The sequence below is a fragment of the Protopterus annectens genome, chromosome 1.part1 (assembly GCF_019279795.1).
Source record: "Protopterus annectens isolate FY-2018-M chromosome 1.part1, PAN1.0, whole genome shotgun sequence".
Lineage (NCBI taxonomy): Eukaryota > Metazoa > Chordata > Ceratodontiformes > Protopteridae > Protopterus > Protopterus annectens.
The window spans coordinates 770,393,436-770,409,620 of record NC_056726.1 but is presented as its reverse complement, the minus strand read 5'-3'; the positions used below and the strand labels follow the sequence as shown (position 1 = coordinate 770,409,620).

At 41.1% G+C, this 16,185-nt stretch overlaps 1 protein-coding gene across 1 annotated transcript in view; it reads right to left on the bottom strand.

The window, feature by feature from the left end:
* Positions 1-16,185, bottom strand: part of KIAA1328 (KIAA1328 ortholog) — a 1,446,094-nt gene that overhangs the window by 1,002,383 nt on the left and 427,526 nt on the right. Inside the window, exon 3 of the mRNA XM_044087278.1 lies at positions 358-482. Coding sequence (XP_043943213.1) covers positions 358-482 — 125 coding nt within the window. The remainder of the gene's footprint in view (positions 1-357; positions 483-16,185) is intronic.

Genomic DNA, 16,185 nt, shown 5'->3' with positions numbered 1-16,185 from the left:
CTGCTGTTCAAATTGCACTTAAGCAAAAATGTCACATTTATTACATAAAAAAAAAAATCCCACCATCTGAAGAAAATAATAAAAGATGTACTTGTGAAAGCTATTGCGGGTAATCATCACTATCAAATCTGATGGCTCTTACAAAAAGTTAACCTTCTCACACATTGACAGCAGAGCTGATCTGACTGAGAATGACATAAAATGGGGGGGGGGGGCAACTGGGTAAAAGTGATTCATTTTGTTTCATTAACACAAATGCAAAACTAGAATGATATGGTACTCATTACCCAAATAAAAAAAAATCCTAACAGTCTTCCCTTTTATGAAATTATTTAAAAATGCTGAGATTTTACATACCTTCTGATTAGAGATAACAGTGCCAACTTCAGAGAGGGAGTGTGCCAGTTTTTCTTGCTGATCTGAGAGATACTTCTGATAAAGGCTCAGCAGCTCCTGGCACTCTCTGTACTGCTGCTGAAGAGGTGAGAAGCAATGTTAAAGAAAAACTTATACAAATCACCAAAGAACATGAAAACTAGGGCAACAGTCAAATTTATATTGTTTAACATTACAGAGACTTTCCATACTTTTTGTTGTAAAGCAATTGGCAAAATACACATACATGCAATCTGAGCAGTGCAACAAAGTATCCACTGGAGGTCAGTGAGACCATGCCCTATCATAGACTCAGTATTCCCCATTCTTAAAAAATAGATCCTAGTCCACCCAACTTGTGCTGTCTCCATTTTCATCCTACTGCTATTCCTGCAGAAGGCAAGGACTTCCACACTGTTTTTTTTTTAGATTAAGTTTAAGCAACCCTTTATTTTATATTCCCTTTTCTACACAGCATGATCTTAAGGAATCTGCTGTTCAACATTTAAGAGGAAAGTCTTGTGGACTTGCATTACCTTCCCCGAAACATTTTTAGCCAGAAACCAGGATCAGTATCATCCTGAGGTCCATATCTTCCTACCCTACCTGGTCCTTTTCACCCCCAAAATGCTGAATCTGCAGAAGTCCACTCCTCATTTTATGAAATTGTAGCATATCTCCAGTACTCTGTCTCATATGTCATTGGTCCACAAAAACAGCACCACAACATTTGTATTAACCCTTCATTGTTAAAGCCACATCTACAACAAGGGTCATTTAGCGCCCCATACCCAATCTCTTAAAAGTGAGAGACCTCCTAGGTAATGTGCATGTGGTGGTGACAAGGGTAATGCAGCAACTTATTTAGGCATGGATAGGTTTGCCCACATACAGTTTAATAAGACTTATTCAGTTGATCAATTATCTCACCACATACCATTGCAAAATTATACTGATAGAATGTTTAACTGAAAGGTGGGGGGCTACCCCCAACTACCTTATACATACAAACTCCAAGATCACACAACAGTGGAGAAAAAGAAAAACTTCATCTTCATTATTTATCAGTCTTGTACTAAACTGCCTTACACAGTCATATGCAAACAGAAACATACATTCACACAAAATCTTGCTAACACACACACACACACAAAGTAACCACCCAACTTTGCATAAAAATATGGGATTCAAATTTGGTTTTCCTACCGGGATTTTTGTCATAATTTCACTGTCAGCATTGATGGAGGAGGTGGCCCAGTATTTTTTTTTCTTATCTGATGGCTCTGATCTGCTCTTATGGAAGAGCTACTAAACTGGCTCTTTCCATATATCTGGAAATAGTGCCTCTCCCAGAAATTCTGCTGAAATACTCCTGTAATATCATTCAAACTGTTTCACATAAGAGTTTTATAGGTGGAGAGGTGAAAGCCATCTGGATCCCTCTCGCCATTTTCTCCTTCACTTCCTAGAGCACTACCTAAACATCTTTCGAGTGAGATCTCCCTGCCCAGTCCCTTCTGTGCACCCCCAGTAATTCCCCCTCAGATTCATCTGTCCAATGTCAGGTTAAAGGGTTGTGCAAGGTCTTTTCACTGTAAAGCTTTTTTAAAATAGTTCTTGAAATACCTTTTGAGTTTGTCATGCCTAATAACCTCCCCCTCTTCAGTGCTTGTGCCTGATGTACCCTTTTTCACCTTGGGGACCTATACTTATTTGCTCATAATTTCTCTGCTATTTCTCTTTCTACTTATCAGACGTACTTCTAATTAATGTCCTCAGGTTTCCACAGCACTCAATCGCTTCCCTTCTAATTTCCCCATTATGATTATTTTTTCCATACTTGGACAAACCATCATGGTTGTTAGATCATATTTTCACCAAGTATTGATACGGTCTTAACTCCAGGAGTCCGGTCTGATCTGTATGGCGTCCCGCTCCAGCATCTGATAAGTTCCTTTATAGGACTTATTCATCTGTTTACATGATATTCCCACTGGAAACAAACACAGCCTTTTAGGTGTGAACTGGGATTACTGTCTAGTTACGTGACATAGTCTGAGTCACGCAGAAAGCAAATAGAGGTGGAGGGGTCATACTCTAGATTACAGTAAGTAGGTCATAAACAGCTCATAAACTTAACCCTTTATGCTATCAGACATCTGAAGTTAGATATAACAGATGTGTACTCACCATATCAATTTGTCTATGAGGAAGCATTCTGCAACAGATAACCTTTGGGAAGAATCCTAAGCAGTGAAAAGACAACCTCCTGGAAGACCAGAACAGGAGGAATATTAAACACGAGAACTCTAAAGACAGAATTCTAAGCGCAGAGGTGCCAAAAAAGACAGACTCTAGGAGTCATAACCACAGCAATAATGCTTTTTGAAGATGTGCTCTAACGACTATGTGGATTTGCGCCAAATGTCCAAAGCAAAATTGTTTTTCTTCCACCCCACAGCTATCCATCAGTTGCCACCAGCTCTTTGTCTCATTCAGGTCTACCAGTCCTGTCTTACCCAGAGCTGGTAAGTATATCTATGATGTCGATGCAGCATCATTCTGCTGCTGGGGTGTGTGCCCTAACCCCTGCTGCAGACTTGTGAGCTGCACGACTACTGCCTTGTGTGTGCTTTGTGCATGTGGAACCTCCCAACTAAGTGGAATGCTGCTTATGCAGCATAGAGCTCATCAAGCTTATAATGCTGCTTTATGGCAGTAAGCCTAGGCTGCCTCCCTCAATCCCCATGATGAGCACACTGTTGTTGACCACTCATTTCCATCCTCCCCCTGCAGTCCTCAAGTGTCTCTAATTGAACAGGTTTTTGGGGCCTCAGTAAAGGCCTTATCCTTCTGAGTTGTAGGACCATTTCTCAATGCAGAATTTTCAAAATAAGTACTGAAACTGGCCGCACCTCCTGCAGACTAGCCCTTGCTGCATCTTTTTTGTAAAGGGCGGTTGATTACTTGATGGCAAACCAGAACGCAGTTAACAATCCACATTTGGAAATTGCTTCCTCAATGACTGCAATCTCCTGTGCTTGCAGCAAACCAGATGGCCAGCTTTTCTGCCTCAGTGATCTAATACTCAATGTCCAAAGTATGAAGGGTTCCTTTATCCTTGAGTTTTTGCTGCAAAGAAAACAGGGACATGAATGGATTGCTGTATGGACTTCACTCTTGTTATGCCTGCCAGTCATCAGTTCAAACTGTCTGGTGTGATGACTCTGAAGTTTGTTGAAAGATGATTTTGTAGTTTTAAGTTCCAAGCCCTTGGTTGTATGTAACTTATGTGTTTCACAAGGACTGGGTATACCTTTGGTAAAGCTTCTGTTTCCACCTGAAAGTGGTATCACACTTGTTCAATTACCAATAAGAACAGGGGCTTCTCAAAGATAAGCAAAGTAATATGATCCCACTATGGACCTGCTTAATTATCCGGTTCTGGGTGACAGGCCTGCCTCTAAAAGGTAGAGACTGCAGAAATGCACACGGACTGTAAAATGGCTGAAATCCAAGTCTCACAAATGTTCAAGACACATCACAATCACTTCCAAACTAGATCACGGTGGTGACAAGATATTGTCTACATAAATAGAGAAACTCATTGCTGAGAATGGCAACTCTGACATGTGAATGGTCTTCTGGTAGCATCCATTTCCCGTGACACTCTGGCCAGGGTATCTACTGGGAAGAAGGCATCTAAATGCAAACCTTGAGGTGCACCCACAATGGGGAACCACCTTGCCATGGACTCAAAGCCCTGCACAGTCAGGAACCTGAGACCATGCCTTTCTCAACAACTATTCAAAAAAAAAAAAAAAAAAAAAAAAAAAGACTTCTAGTCTACCTTTTCTGAATTTTACAATTAGGTGAAGAATGAGAGAAAGTAGGGAAAGATGAAGTCTTCCCTGCCATCACAATACATAACTGAGCAGAACAGGATGGATGGCACTGTTTTCCTTCCCACGTAAGGTAAATATGTCAAACCTAGGGCACACCACTACTGGAAAATCTTGAACAAACAGATTTCTGAAGTCACAGCTACAGGAAGAGATTGGGAGTTGCAGCTGATAAACCTACCAGTACTTTCATCTCTCCTGGGATATGAAAAACTACAGTTTACATCATCTTGTATGGCCCATCATTACACATGCACTGCCTCTCTCTATCGGACAATGTGTATATGCGTTCTGCTGGTTTACATACCACGTCATTGATAAGATGTCTGATCTTAAAGGAAAGATTCCAATTACAGCACCTTTCTAGAGCTTTTAAGGCAAGAAGCACTGTCCGTAGCAAAAGTTGAATCCCCCTTATGGGGGGAGGTCTAATTATCCCTGATACATGAAAAGCCACACTGAATTCCCTATCTGGTAGCAAAATATCTATCAACAGGCCTTCCAAAAGGTTCTGCTGCAAGAAAAGACCACCTATACTGAGAATGATGGGAATCATTCACCACTCTAATATCAGGGGAAAGGGGTCTAACAAAAAGATATATGATTGTATTGCAATACTGAAGCCAGTGACATCAACATTCACCACAACACCTGAATCCTCATGTATGTGAATGGAATCAATATGATTTTATTTACTTAAGGCAGACAGACTGAACTCGAGAGCCCATTTTTAGCCAAGATATACTTAAAATAAATTCAAGAAGTTTGCGCAAAGTACTGAGATTAATAGGAATTTCAAATGTTAGAGAGGCATATTCCTCAAATAATTAAAAATGCCTTTGTTTATTCTTGACTATTGCAATCTAGATCCTGTAAATGCTGAATGCTCAGGGCACTTACAAATTACTGCAGTGCAGGTAGGAGTTTCGGTTAAAGTTTTGTATGTACTTGTGCAGAGCTGGTATAAACCATTTACTGAAGCCTTACATAATTCACAAAATATGGCTATCCTCATGGAGTACATACAATAAAATGTGCACCTGGAAGACTCCAGGCATATGGAGTAGATATGCAAATGAAGTAATAGTATCATCGACAAGTCACAACTGGGTAAACCATACAGCAGCAGGTGTGCAAGTCCAAGACATTTATGGGGATGCTAATGCAGAATTAACACAATCAACCTTTTTTCTCATTTTTATAAGGTGTTGGAGGTATCACAATATCATTAGTCAATGTGACCAAATCACCTAGGTCCAATGTTTACATCACCGGGTAACTAGCCCTGACATGGATTACATGAATACACGCACTCAGGTCACTCCACAGTAAGTATAAGTATGACCCTGTCATTAACCTTGTGGGTGTGAATGACCTGAGACGCACCTCCCTGGACAACATGAAAAGAGACATGGTGGAGGTCTCAGATTATGTGGCCCAGGCAGGTATGACACTAGCCCTGAGCAGTATCCTACCATCACCCAGAATGATGCCGCAGTACAAGCAAAAAAAAATGACTGACTTCAACAATTGGCTAAGTTTCTGGTGTCATTCTAAGGGGATCCAGCATCTTTCTGCTTGGGATGACACAACTGACAAACCTCGATGGCCTGCATCTGTCACCCCCTGGGTTTCCGGGTACTGGCTAATACTCTTGCCACCCCTACAGTGCCTTTTTTAGGAGGTGTTCCAAAGACCAAATTAACATTGTGACAGCTATAAATAAATGCAATCTGAGGGTCATACTGTTCAATGCTAGAAGTCTAAATCTCAAGATGCACTTGCTCAAAGAACTCCTCAAAATGGAGAGCATCGAATTTGTGCTGTAATGGAGACCTGGTTTAAAGCAGCAGAAAGCACCCCTGTGCTACCAAGTTATAACTCATTCCACACCTTTTGGCCCCAAAACATGGACCGAAGCTCCAAAGGTGGTGGTGTCTCCATATTCACAAAGGATATGCACACCTCCAGACTAGTAGCCCAGCATAACTCACCTGAGATACTTCAGGTACAACTAACATTGGGTAAGACGGCAATCTAGGTCATAGCCTACTACAGGTCCCCAACCATGTCCTTAAACTCTCACTCCATGTTCCTAAGCACCCTGGAATCTATCAAGGTCCAACCCAACACTCTTTTACTAGGAGATTTCAACTACCTCTCCATCAACTGGGAAAACTACCCGAGCACCAATACACTGGCCCAATGCTTCCTGGAATTAATCAATTCCAATGCCCTGGACCAGATAATTCTGACCCCCACTAGAGGAAGCAACATCCTTGACCTGGTTATTACTAACATGGACAACCGTTGCTGTACACCAGTAGTCAATCCCTCCCTGGTTACATCCAACCATAAACTAATCACCATGGAAATCCACATCTCACCCACACTCTTGCAAAGGTAACCACCTTGAAAAACTTCTCCAAAGCTGACTTTGGACTCCTAAAAACAGAGGTGGCTAACTTCACGGCACCCATGCCAGTGGAAAATAGCTGCATGACTGCCGAATCATACACCAATGTACTGCATGAACATGCACACAAATGCATGGAACTAGCTATACTAGACAGAACCAAGATGCTCTCCTCCAAAAAAAGGTAGGCAATTTGGTGGTCTCCTGCCATTAACAAGCTCTACAACGGAAGGAAGAAACTGTTGCAGAAAACGGTGAAGTCTCAAGACTGGAAAAACTCCCTTATTAGCGTCAACAAAAAGTTGAGATCCCTCATCAAATCCTCTACCAACTATGAAGGCAGAATTGCGGCAGCCACTAAAATCAATCACAAAACCCTCTATAGCTATATCAAGAACCTACACGGTAATACCCAGATTTGCTCTGAGATACTGCACAATGGTAACTCCTATACTCAGCCAACAGATATTGCCAACATATTGGCCGACAGATACAGTGTCAAATTTACCCCTCCCCCCAGGACCAATCACAACACCAAAAGAATGCCAGGCACCCAGCATTACTGCAGCACAGGTTAAAGCTGCATTGTCCAAGGCCAAGAATACAGCTTCCATGGGACCCGATAATATCCTTGGCTGTGTACTACATGAACTACAAAGCGAACTGGCACCACATCTGTGCACTCTGTTCAGTCACAGCCTCATCTCAGGCTTTGTCCCTACCAAATGGCGCACTGCTACAGTCATCCCTCTCCATAAAGGGGGAGCAACTACAGACCCTGGGCATTATCACCCCATTAGCCTGACGAATATGATATGTAAAGCTATGGAGGGCATCATCATGGACCTGATTAACAAAGATATAGGAAATCTCCAAACTCTAGACACCACGCAATTTGTCTTTGTGAAAGGGAGATCATGCCTGCTCAACCTGGTTGACTTCTTTGAGTCAATCACCAGGGCTGTGGATGAAGGTAAGGCTGTGCATACAGCCTACATCGATTTGGCCAAGGCCTTTGATACCATTCCTCACTTGGGAATTATTGATAAACTCAAAAAACTAGGCATCAACCCATATATCGCTAGGTGGGTTGCAAACTGGCTCACAGATAGAATACACAGTGTGAAAGTAGCAGACTCAAAATCAGACTGCCGACCAGTCACGAGTGGAGCCCCACAGGGATCAGTTCTGGCTCCTCCTCTGTTCGGCATCAGTTCTGGGTCCTCCCCTGTTTGGAATCTACTTCTCAGAAGTCCAGGCCAACACAAAGGGACTATGGCTGACCAAGTTCACAGACGACTGCAAGCTGGGAACCATTATTAACTCCCCAAGTGAAGCAGACATTCTAGAGAAAGGCCTCACTGAGACCACTGACTGGTGTCGAAACCATGGACTTAAGTTTAATGCCAAAAAAATATGTCGCCATCCCCTTTGGTAGAAACTCAGTTCCTGCTAATTACCACATTGATGGGAGACACTGAAGGCGTTATAAGAGATCTGGGGATGCAGGTTGACAGCAACCTCTCCTTGGACCACCACATTGCCACTGTGGTCAGAAAGTCCTTCTATGTGGCACATCTCATTACCAAGGGTTTTGCATCCACAAAGAAAGAGGTCATCATCTCTCTCTACTCTATCCTCATTAGGCCAATCATAGAGTATAATGCCCCATTTGGCATGTACCTCACCTGCAACAGCTGGAGAGGCCACAGAAGTACCTCACGAAGAATATCATAGGCATTAAACACATGTTCTACACAGACAGACTCAAAAGACTCCAGCTATTCTCAGTCTCATATCGCCTACTTAGAGGTGATCTCTGCTCGACTTACAAAGCCATGTCATGTCTGACCCAGCTCTGTTAGAAATACTACATCTAAAGAAATCCCACTCCCTCCACACCACACGCTCCAGAGACCTCAACCTCATTACCACAATCAACAGAACATGCTGGAGAGACAGGTTCCTCACCCAGGGACTGCCCAAGCTCTGGAATAAACTGTCCATGCATGTCAAGCAGAGCACCTTGCTGACCCTCTTCAAGAGAAATCTTGATGAGTGGATGGGTAATAGAAAGTTCACTCCGGGGATCACTCCAGTGGCTCTACTTGATAGAGGCACTGGGAACTAACATCGGGCAGCACAATGCCAGGGAACTTCTACGGGCTAGGCTTGTAAAGGCTCCTGGGCCATTAGCCTAGTACACACCTATGAACCTATAAAACTATTACTATTGCAGACATACCACACAAAGTATTAGTCAATGTGCAATAATGTAGCTGAGCAACAATGCCAGACTTACAAGATTGAGAACAGTCAAAAAATAAATGCTTACATACTGGGATGCTAAGTAATATGAAGTGTAGGCATATTCTATACTAGAACCAGTACCAGCCCTAACACTGTGACAACATTGTTTCTCAGACACAAAAGCCACAGGACAGCAGTGTGTAAGTCTGGGTACTAACTAACTGAGGAATGCATCTTGAAGGGAATATATATTGAGGGTAGCTTCTATGCCACAAGAACAGCAGCCACTGTTAGCCACAACATTTAAAATTGTGTTCCACAATGTGTAGATTTTTAAAACTCCCTGTATTTCTATGCATAACATCCACCTATGTAATGCACATCTCCTTGTAAGAGTATTAACCAGCCCACAGGTCCTAGGACATCATAAGAGAGAAGTTGTACAACTTGCATATCACAGGATATTACTTAAAAAAACAGCAAAGATGAGGTAAAAGTGCGCAAAAAGCAAGTAATAATCCAAAATTAGGCATCGGAGACCAGCAGTTCCAACACACAAGTAATTTAATGTTCAAACACAGCAAAAGGAACACACATCCACATATAACATAAATACTGATAAAACACTTCCCCCTTACGTTTTTGTCTCATAGAACTTCATCAGATGGGCAAATACATCATAATTACCTAGTTAAATAACTTTTCCTGTTTGAATAGACCAATAAAATCAGTGATTTAATTAATTACTGAGAAAATAGTTGCATTTTGGGCACTTTTACCACATCTTTGCTGTTTATTAGTTTTGGTTTGGTTATGGATTCACCGGCTGGCTCCAATGCTTCTGTTAATGAAAACTGACTTAAAGGGACTGAACTGGGTGAGCTGCGTATGCTCATTGGACAACTGACACAACTGGTGGGGCTTTTGACGCCCATTAGCCAGTCAATGGCTTCTTTAGTAGGAGGAGTTTCTCTACCTGGTAACCAGGAAGGATTACAACGTTCAGCTTCAAAGGAAGGAACGGAGTGCAGAAATGTTACTACAAGGACTGTAAATTTGAACTCACAAACTTTTCAACAACCACAATCAAGCCTGGATGGCTTTCCCAGTATTTTATTAACCTCTAACCAAGAGGAGGGTCTTTCACAAGTGAACGCACATCCAAACCATGGACTGAGTGAAAGAAAAACGCGCTCCAACAGTTCAAATCAACAGGGTACTAAAAGACATTTAGAGACATTTTAAATTTTAAAATTGATTTTAGTGCACAAAAGCAAGTTGCTACTAATAATGATACTTATGCTACTATGTTTTCTAAACTTGATAATTTAATGTACAAATATAAAGCTTGGGAAACTGATAATGCTTATTTTAAACACTGCCTGCACTTAAAAATTGTTCCTAAAGGATTAAGAGTATGCAAGTATCCTAATAATGTAAAAGAAGGTTCCCAGTTTCACCAGGACCTCATTATGGCTTTTGATAGATGCGGGGTAGACATAATGAGAGCCATTATCAAAAATAATGAGCTAGAAATGGAAAATGTTTTTAATCAGATTGAGAGTGTTAACAGTATTGTTAGTGATTTACTGCTCAGTACAGACACTGAAAAGGCAAAGTATTTTGAATAGTATTGAGTTAAAATGCAAGAAAATACAGGATAGAAAATTTATGAAAATTAAGAGAGACACTAATGAATATGCTAACATGACACATTACCCTAAACCAAAACTCTTTAGGGTCAACAGTAACTTATATGGGGGTGAAAACAATAGAATATGGGCATATATAGAGAATATCAATCAGGATGACCAAGAAAATTTAAATTTAAACGTACAGGACCCTTCAGAATTTCGACCTCCGAGGAGGTCTGAGAGGTCAAGACAGAAGGGTCCTGTGAACTACAGGTATGGGAACCAAGCACAGAAAGGTTGGAGACCACAGGAAAGAACATATTGGAGATAGATTCTCAAGATTAAATCACACAAGACGGTTGCCTATTTAGCTACAATGGTTTTAATATATTTAACTACACCAGCACTGTCATCACTAAAGGCCATTTTGATTTATTTTTGAAATGATTCACTTTTATAGCCAGGATAAAAACCAATTTGGTGAATTTATTAGTTGATTTTAAATTATTTATTACACAAAAAAATCTAGAAGTATTTTTTTTACTGGACAGGAGAAAAAGAATATTCACAATAAACTAGTGAAGAAAAGCACTTTCAACCCCCCCCCCCCAACTGCACCCCCAGCTTAGAAATTTTGAACTGGTGGTGGAAAAAGAATTAAGGGAAATGTTGAAATATAATAGAGTGGCCCCAAATGTAACTACTGAGGAGAAGAATATTCTAAATGATGTTAAGGAAAACAAAAACCTTAGAACCATGAAACCTGAACAAGGGTGGCGGGGTGGTTTTAATGGATCATATGAGCTATGAAGGCAACATTTTGACTTGCTCAATGATGAAGAGACATACGCTAGAGTTTCCTTAAACAAAGTCAACATTGCCTATAAAAAGATCTCCATGTGTCTAAATGATCTAGTGATAGAAGAGCTCATAGACATTGAGACTTATAACTTTTTAAATGTTGACAAGCCCAGACTACCCTCTATCTTTGGCTTACCCAAGGTCCACAAAAGTATTACTGACCCACCAGTTAGGCCTACTGTCTCTGCAGAAGGATCAGTAACTACACCTTTGGCAAAATACATAGATAGTAATCTAAAAAACACAGTTTTCAAAAATGAGAATATTCTCAAGGATTCACGGGATTTTTTAAGACGTATAAGCAATGAGCAACAATCCAACACAAGTACTTTTATTACACTTGATGTAGTGGATTTATTTACATGTATTCCACATGATGTGGGGCTTGGTTGGTTTGAGGAATTCCTGGCTGATTGTAAGGATATTCCCTTTGCACTTGTCTAATTTTAATGGACCTAGTCCTAAAGAATAATTTTATTTTCTTTCAAGGAGAATACTATAAACAATTGAAGGGCGTGGCAATGGGGGCACACTGCGCCCATACCTACGCCAATATTATTCTCCTATATTGGGAAAAAAATATGTTTTCACTTCTGAATTTAAGCAATATTGGAACCTGTATGGGCACTTTTTAGATGACATCTGTATTTTTTGGACTGGTACTGATACTCATTTTTTCAAATTTTTTGAATACATTTCTAAGACTATCAAGTTTCTAAAATTTACATATCAGCTTAAAGTGAATTAAATTACCTTGATGTTAAAATTCAAAGGGTGTACAATGGTTTTAAATCTAAAATACAGAGAAACAGACATTCTCAAATTCTTATCTTCACTATGAGAGTTCCCACACCAAAAAAGACGGGTAATAAAAGGTAAACTGGTTCGGGCTAGCAGAATGACATCTGATGACCAGGATTTTTAAAAGAGAATGTGGTTTTATAGTAGAAATGTTCAAAGCCAGGGGGTACTCTCCAACACTTCTGAATGATGTATTAAGACATCATGGATGGTAGAGTCTAGGTTTGCCCTTATTTTGGGTAAAAATCACCCCCTGATCATGTAAGTCTAGGTACGAGGATAGATGGGGCCTCTTATCAATCTGTTTCGACTATCACATATGATGGTGAAACCAGTTTGGTTAAATAAGTTATTGACAAGGGTGGAAAAAATTTGCAGCCTCATCAGATTTAAATTGCATATTTGATAAGGCACTTAAATGCGTGTACAAAAAAGGATGAAATATTAAAAATATTTTGGAAGGAGGTACCCATTAGAACAATTTTGAAACTCTCATTAATAACAAAAAAGGTACATACAAATGTGGAAATTGCACCCAATGTAAGTACATATGGACTGGGGACATGTTATATTTAAAAAGTAGAAATAAGTATATAACTACTAGAGGGTATGCAAATTGTAATACCACAAGTGCGGTATATATTGCTTTGTGTGGGGCATGTGAGTAAGTGGGTAAGACAGAAAGAAGGTTAAAAGAAAGAATGTATGAACAACTTTATGATTTAAGGAAGAAAAATGATAACGCCCTGTACAAACATCTTTTGGCATGTCCAAAAGCTGAGTATCAATTTTTTGTGGTAGAGGTGGTCCCAATAGACCCCAGGGTTGGGCTATGGGAGACCAGACTCAAATACAGGGAAAGTACAGTTTTGTACCTACCATAAATGTAGATGTTCGAAGATCCACATTGCTGCAGTCCTTACATATGGGTAGTCCGCTGTCCTCGGTCGGCCCGAATACCAAAGTATTAGGTTGACGTCGGTCATGGGCGCTCAGATCTGACATCAGAGCGTCAGGGTATAAAAGCGCATGACCGACGTCATATCCTCAGTCTTTTCTTGCCCCAGATGTCAGAAGGCCCTAAAAAGAAAGGCCACAGCCCAAAAACAGTATACCTCCCAAAAACATGCCCAACAACAACCATCACCCAAACCATATAACCATGCCAAACTACAGAGGGGAAGGAGGGAGGGTAAATTGGACTGCAGCAATGTGGATCTTGAACATCTACATTTATGGTAGGTACAAAACTGTACTATGTTCTTCATCTCACATTGCTGCAGTCCTTACATATGGGTAGAATCCCAAAGCAGAGGTAAAGGGAGGATGGCAAAATCATAAAGCATTAGGGGCTGCTAAAATGCCCTGTAATATTGCAGTGGCAAATCCAGCCCTAGACTTAGAATAAAGAGGAAGATGGTAATGCTTGGAAAAAGTATGTACTGAACTCCAAGTGGCTGCTTCCAAAATATCTTTTGTAGCTACCCCCCTTAGAAAGGCAGTATAAGTGGCAGTAGCTCTAGTGGAATGAGGTCTGATTCCAGCCGGAATCTCCTTACCATGATGGGAATAACAGAAAGAAATACAAAACCCAATCCATTTAGAAATAGTTTGTTTTGAAACAGGTTTTCCCTGAGAACCCAAAACAAAAGAAACAAACAACTGCTGAGACTGCCTGAACCCCTTGGTTCTGCTCAAATAATAACGTAACTGCCTGTGAATATCCAAAGTATGCAAAATCTTCTCCCTTTATTTTGAGGGTTTGCATAAAAAGTAGGCAAATGAATAGTTTGGTTCAAGGCCACACTAGAAACCACTTTAGGCATAAAAGAAGGATTAGTACGCAAAGATACCCTATCCTTATGAAAAATCAGGAAAGGTTCCACTGCCATAAGGGCCTGTAATTCAGAAACCCTTCTTGCAGAGGTAATGGCCAACAAAAAAGCAGTCTTCCATGATAAATACTTTAACTCTGCAGTAGCTGCAGGCTCAAAAGGTTGTAGAGTAAGCTTTTCCAACACAAAATTGAGATCCCAAGCAGGAGTAGGAGCTCTACGGGGGTCTTATGTTCTTTGCCCCTCTAAGAAATTGCTTAAACAAAGGATGGGAAAATAAAGGAGGGTCACAGTCATAGTGAGCAGAAATGGCTGCAGCATGAACCTTTATCGAGGAGAAAGACAAACCCTTGTCCAATAACTCAGTAAGATATTGAAGAGAAACACTTAAATCAGGCTTGGAAACATCAAAGTCCTTCGCTTTGCTCCAAAGAAAAAATCTCCTCCATTTATCAGCGTAAACTTTCCTTGTACTAGGCCTTCTGGCCTCCAAAATAACATTCAAAACGTGTTGTGGAAGCTGAGACCCTCCAGGGTCTAAAACAGAATATGCCAGGCTGTGAGATGCAGAGACTGAATCTTGACATTGAGGAAGTGATTGCCCTCCTGAGACAAAAGATGCGGAATCAAAGGCAGAGGCCATGGAGGCTCCTGTACCAAACTCCTCAGTAGTGGGTACCAATGCTGTCGAGGCCAATCCGGCGCTATCAGAATCATGGATGGCTTGTCTATTCTGGCCTTCAGGAGTACCTTGGGAATGAGAGGCAGAGGTGGAAAGGCATAGACATGAAGATTGCTCCAACTGAATGATAGAGCATCCACCTTCCAAGCTGTGGGATGAAACATTTTTGTGCAAAACTTTGGCAACTGGTAATTTAGTGGAGAAGCGAACAGATCTATGTCTGGAGTCCCCATAACACTGTCAACTTTTGAAACACATGAGGATCCAGTTTCCACTCGTGAGGATCCACAATTTGTCTGCTCAACACATCCGCTAAGGAGTTCTGTGCTCCTGGTAGAAACCTTGCCTGAAGATTGAGGTGTAAACTGAGAGCAGTCTCCCACAAAATCATCGCTTGCCTGCAAAGAGGGTACGAATGGGTTCCCCTTGCTTGTTGATGTACCACATGACAGTAGTGTTGTCTGTTTGAATCAACACCTGTCCTGGGTGAAGTAAATCCTTGAAAGCCATCAATGCAAATTGGACTGCTAACATCTCCTTCAAGTTGATATGCAAATGTTGAAGTCTGACAGGCCACGTGTCTTGCACCCATTTTCCATTGAGGTGTGCTCCCCAAGCCTTGTCCGAGGCATCTGTCGTTAGAATCTGACTCGCCTCTGGTCGGGTCACAGAGAGTCCCTTGTTTAGGTGACATTCCTGAGCCCACCACAAAAATTCTTTCTGAATGCAAGGTATTATCTGAATGACAGTGTCTAGATCTTGGCAGTGTTGTGTCCATACATTTTTGAGATACCATTGAAGCTTCCTCATATGCAGTTTGGCATTGGGAAGCACCAGAATACAAGATGCCATGAACCCCAAGGCTTGAAGGACTGTCCTTGCAGTCAGCCTGGACTGTAGAGACATTTGATGGAAATAAAGAGAAAGGCTTCTTTGTTTGTCCGGGGTCAAAAGGCCATCTGGGAAGCTGTATTCAGTCTCACACCCAGAAAGCACATGTCCTGAGAGGGTACTAGACTGGACTTTGTTTCATTCACAGAATACCCTAGGCATCTTAACACTACCATCACATACTGTAGATGATGCAGAAGTTCGTCTTTGTGTTGTGCAATAATCAGGCAATCGTCCAAATAAGGATAAATCTGTATTCCTTTTAACCTGAAAAAGGCTATCACTGGAGCCAGAACCTTTGTGAACACTCTGGGCAGTAGATAAGCCAAAGGGCAATGCAGAGAACTGATAATGTAAATTTCCAGCCAAAACGCAGGTACCTCCTGCAACTGGGCCTGATAGGAACATGAAGATAAGCCTCTTTGAGATCCAGAGTTACCATCCAGTGATCTTTTCCCAACAGAGGTAAAAGCTGTTGTAACGTCAGCATTTTGAACTTTGGAATGTCCAGATAAGTGTTGAGGATAGATAAATCCAA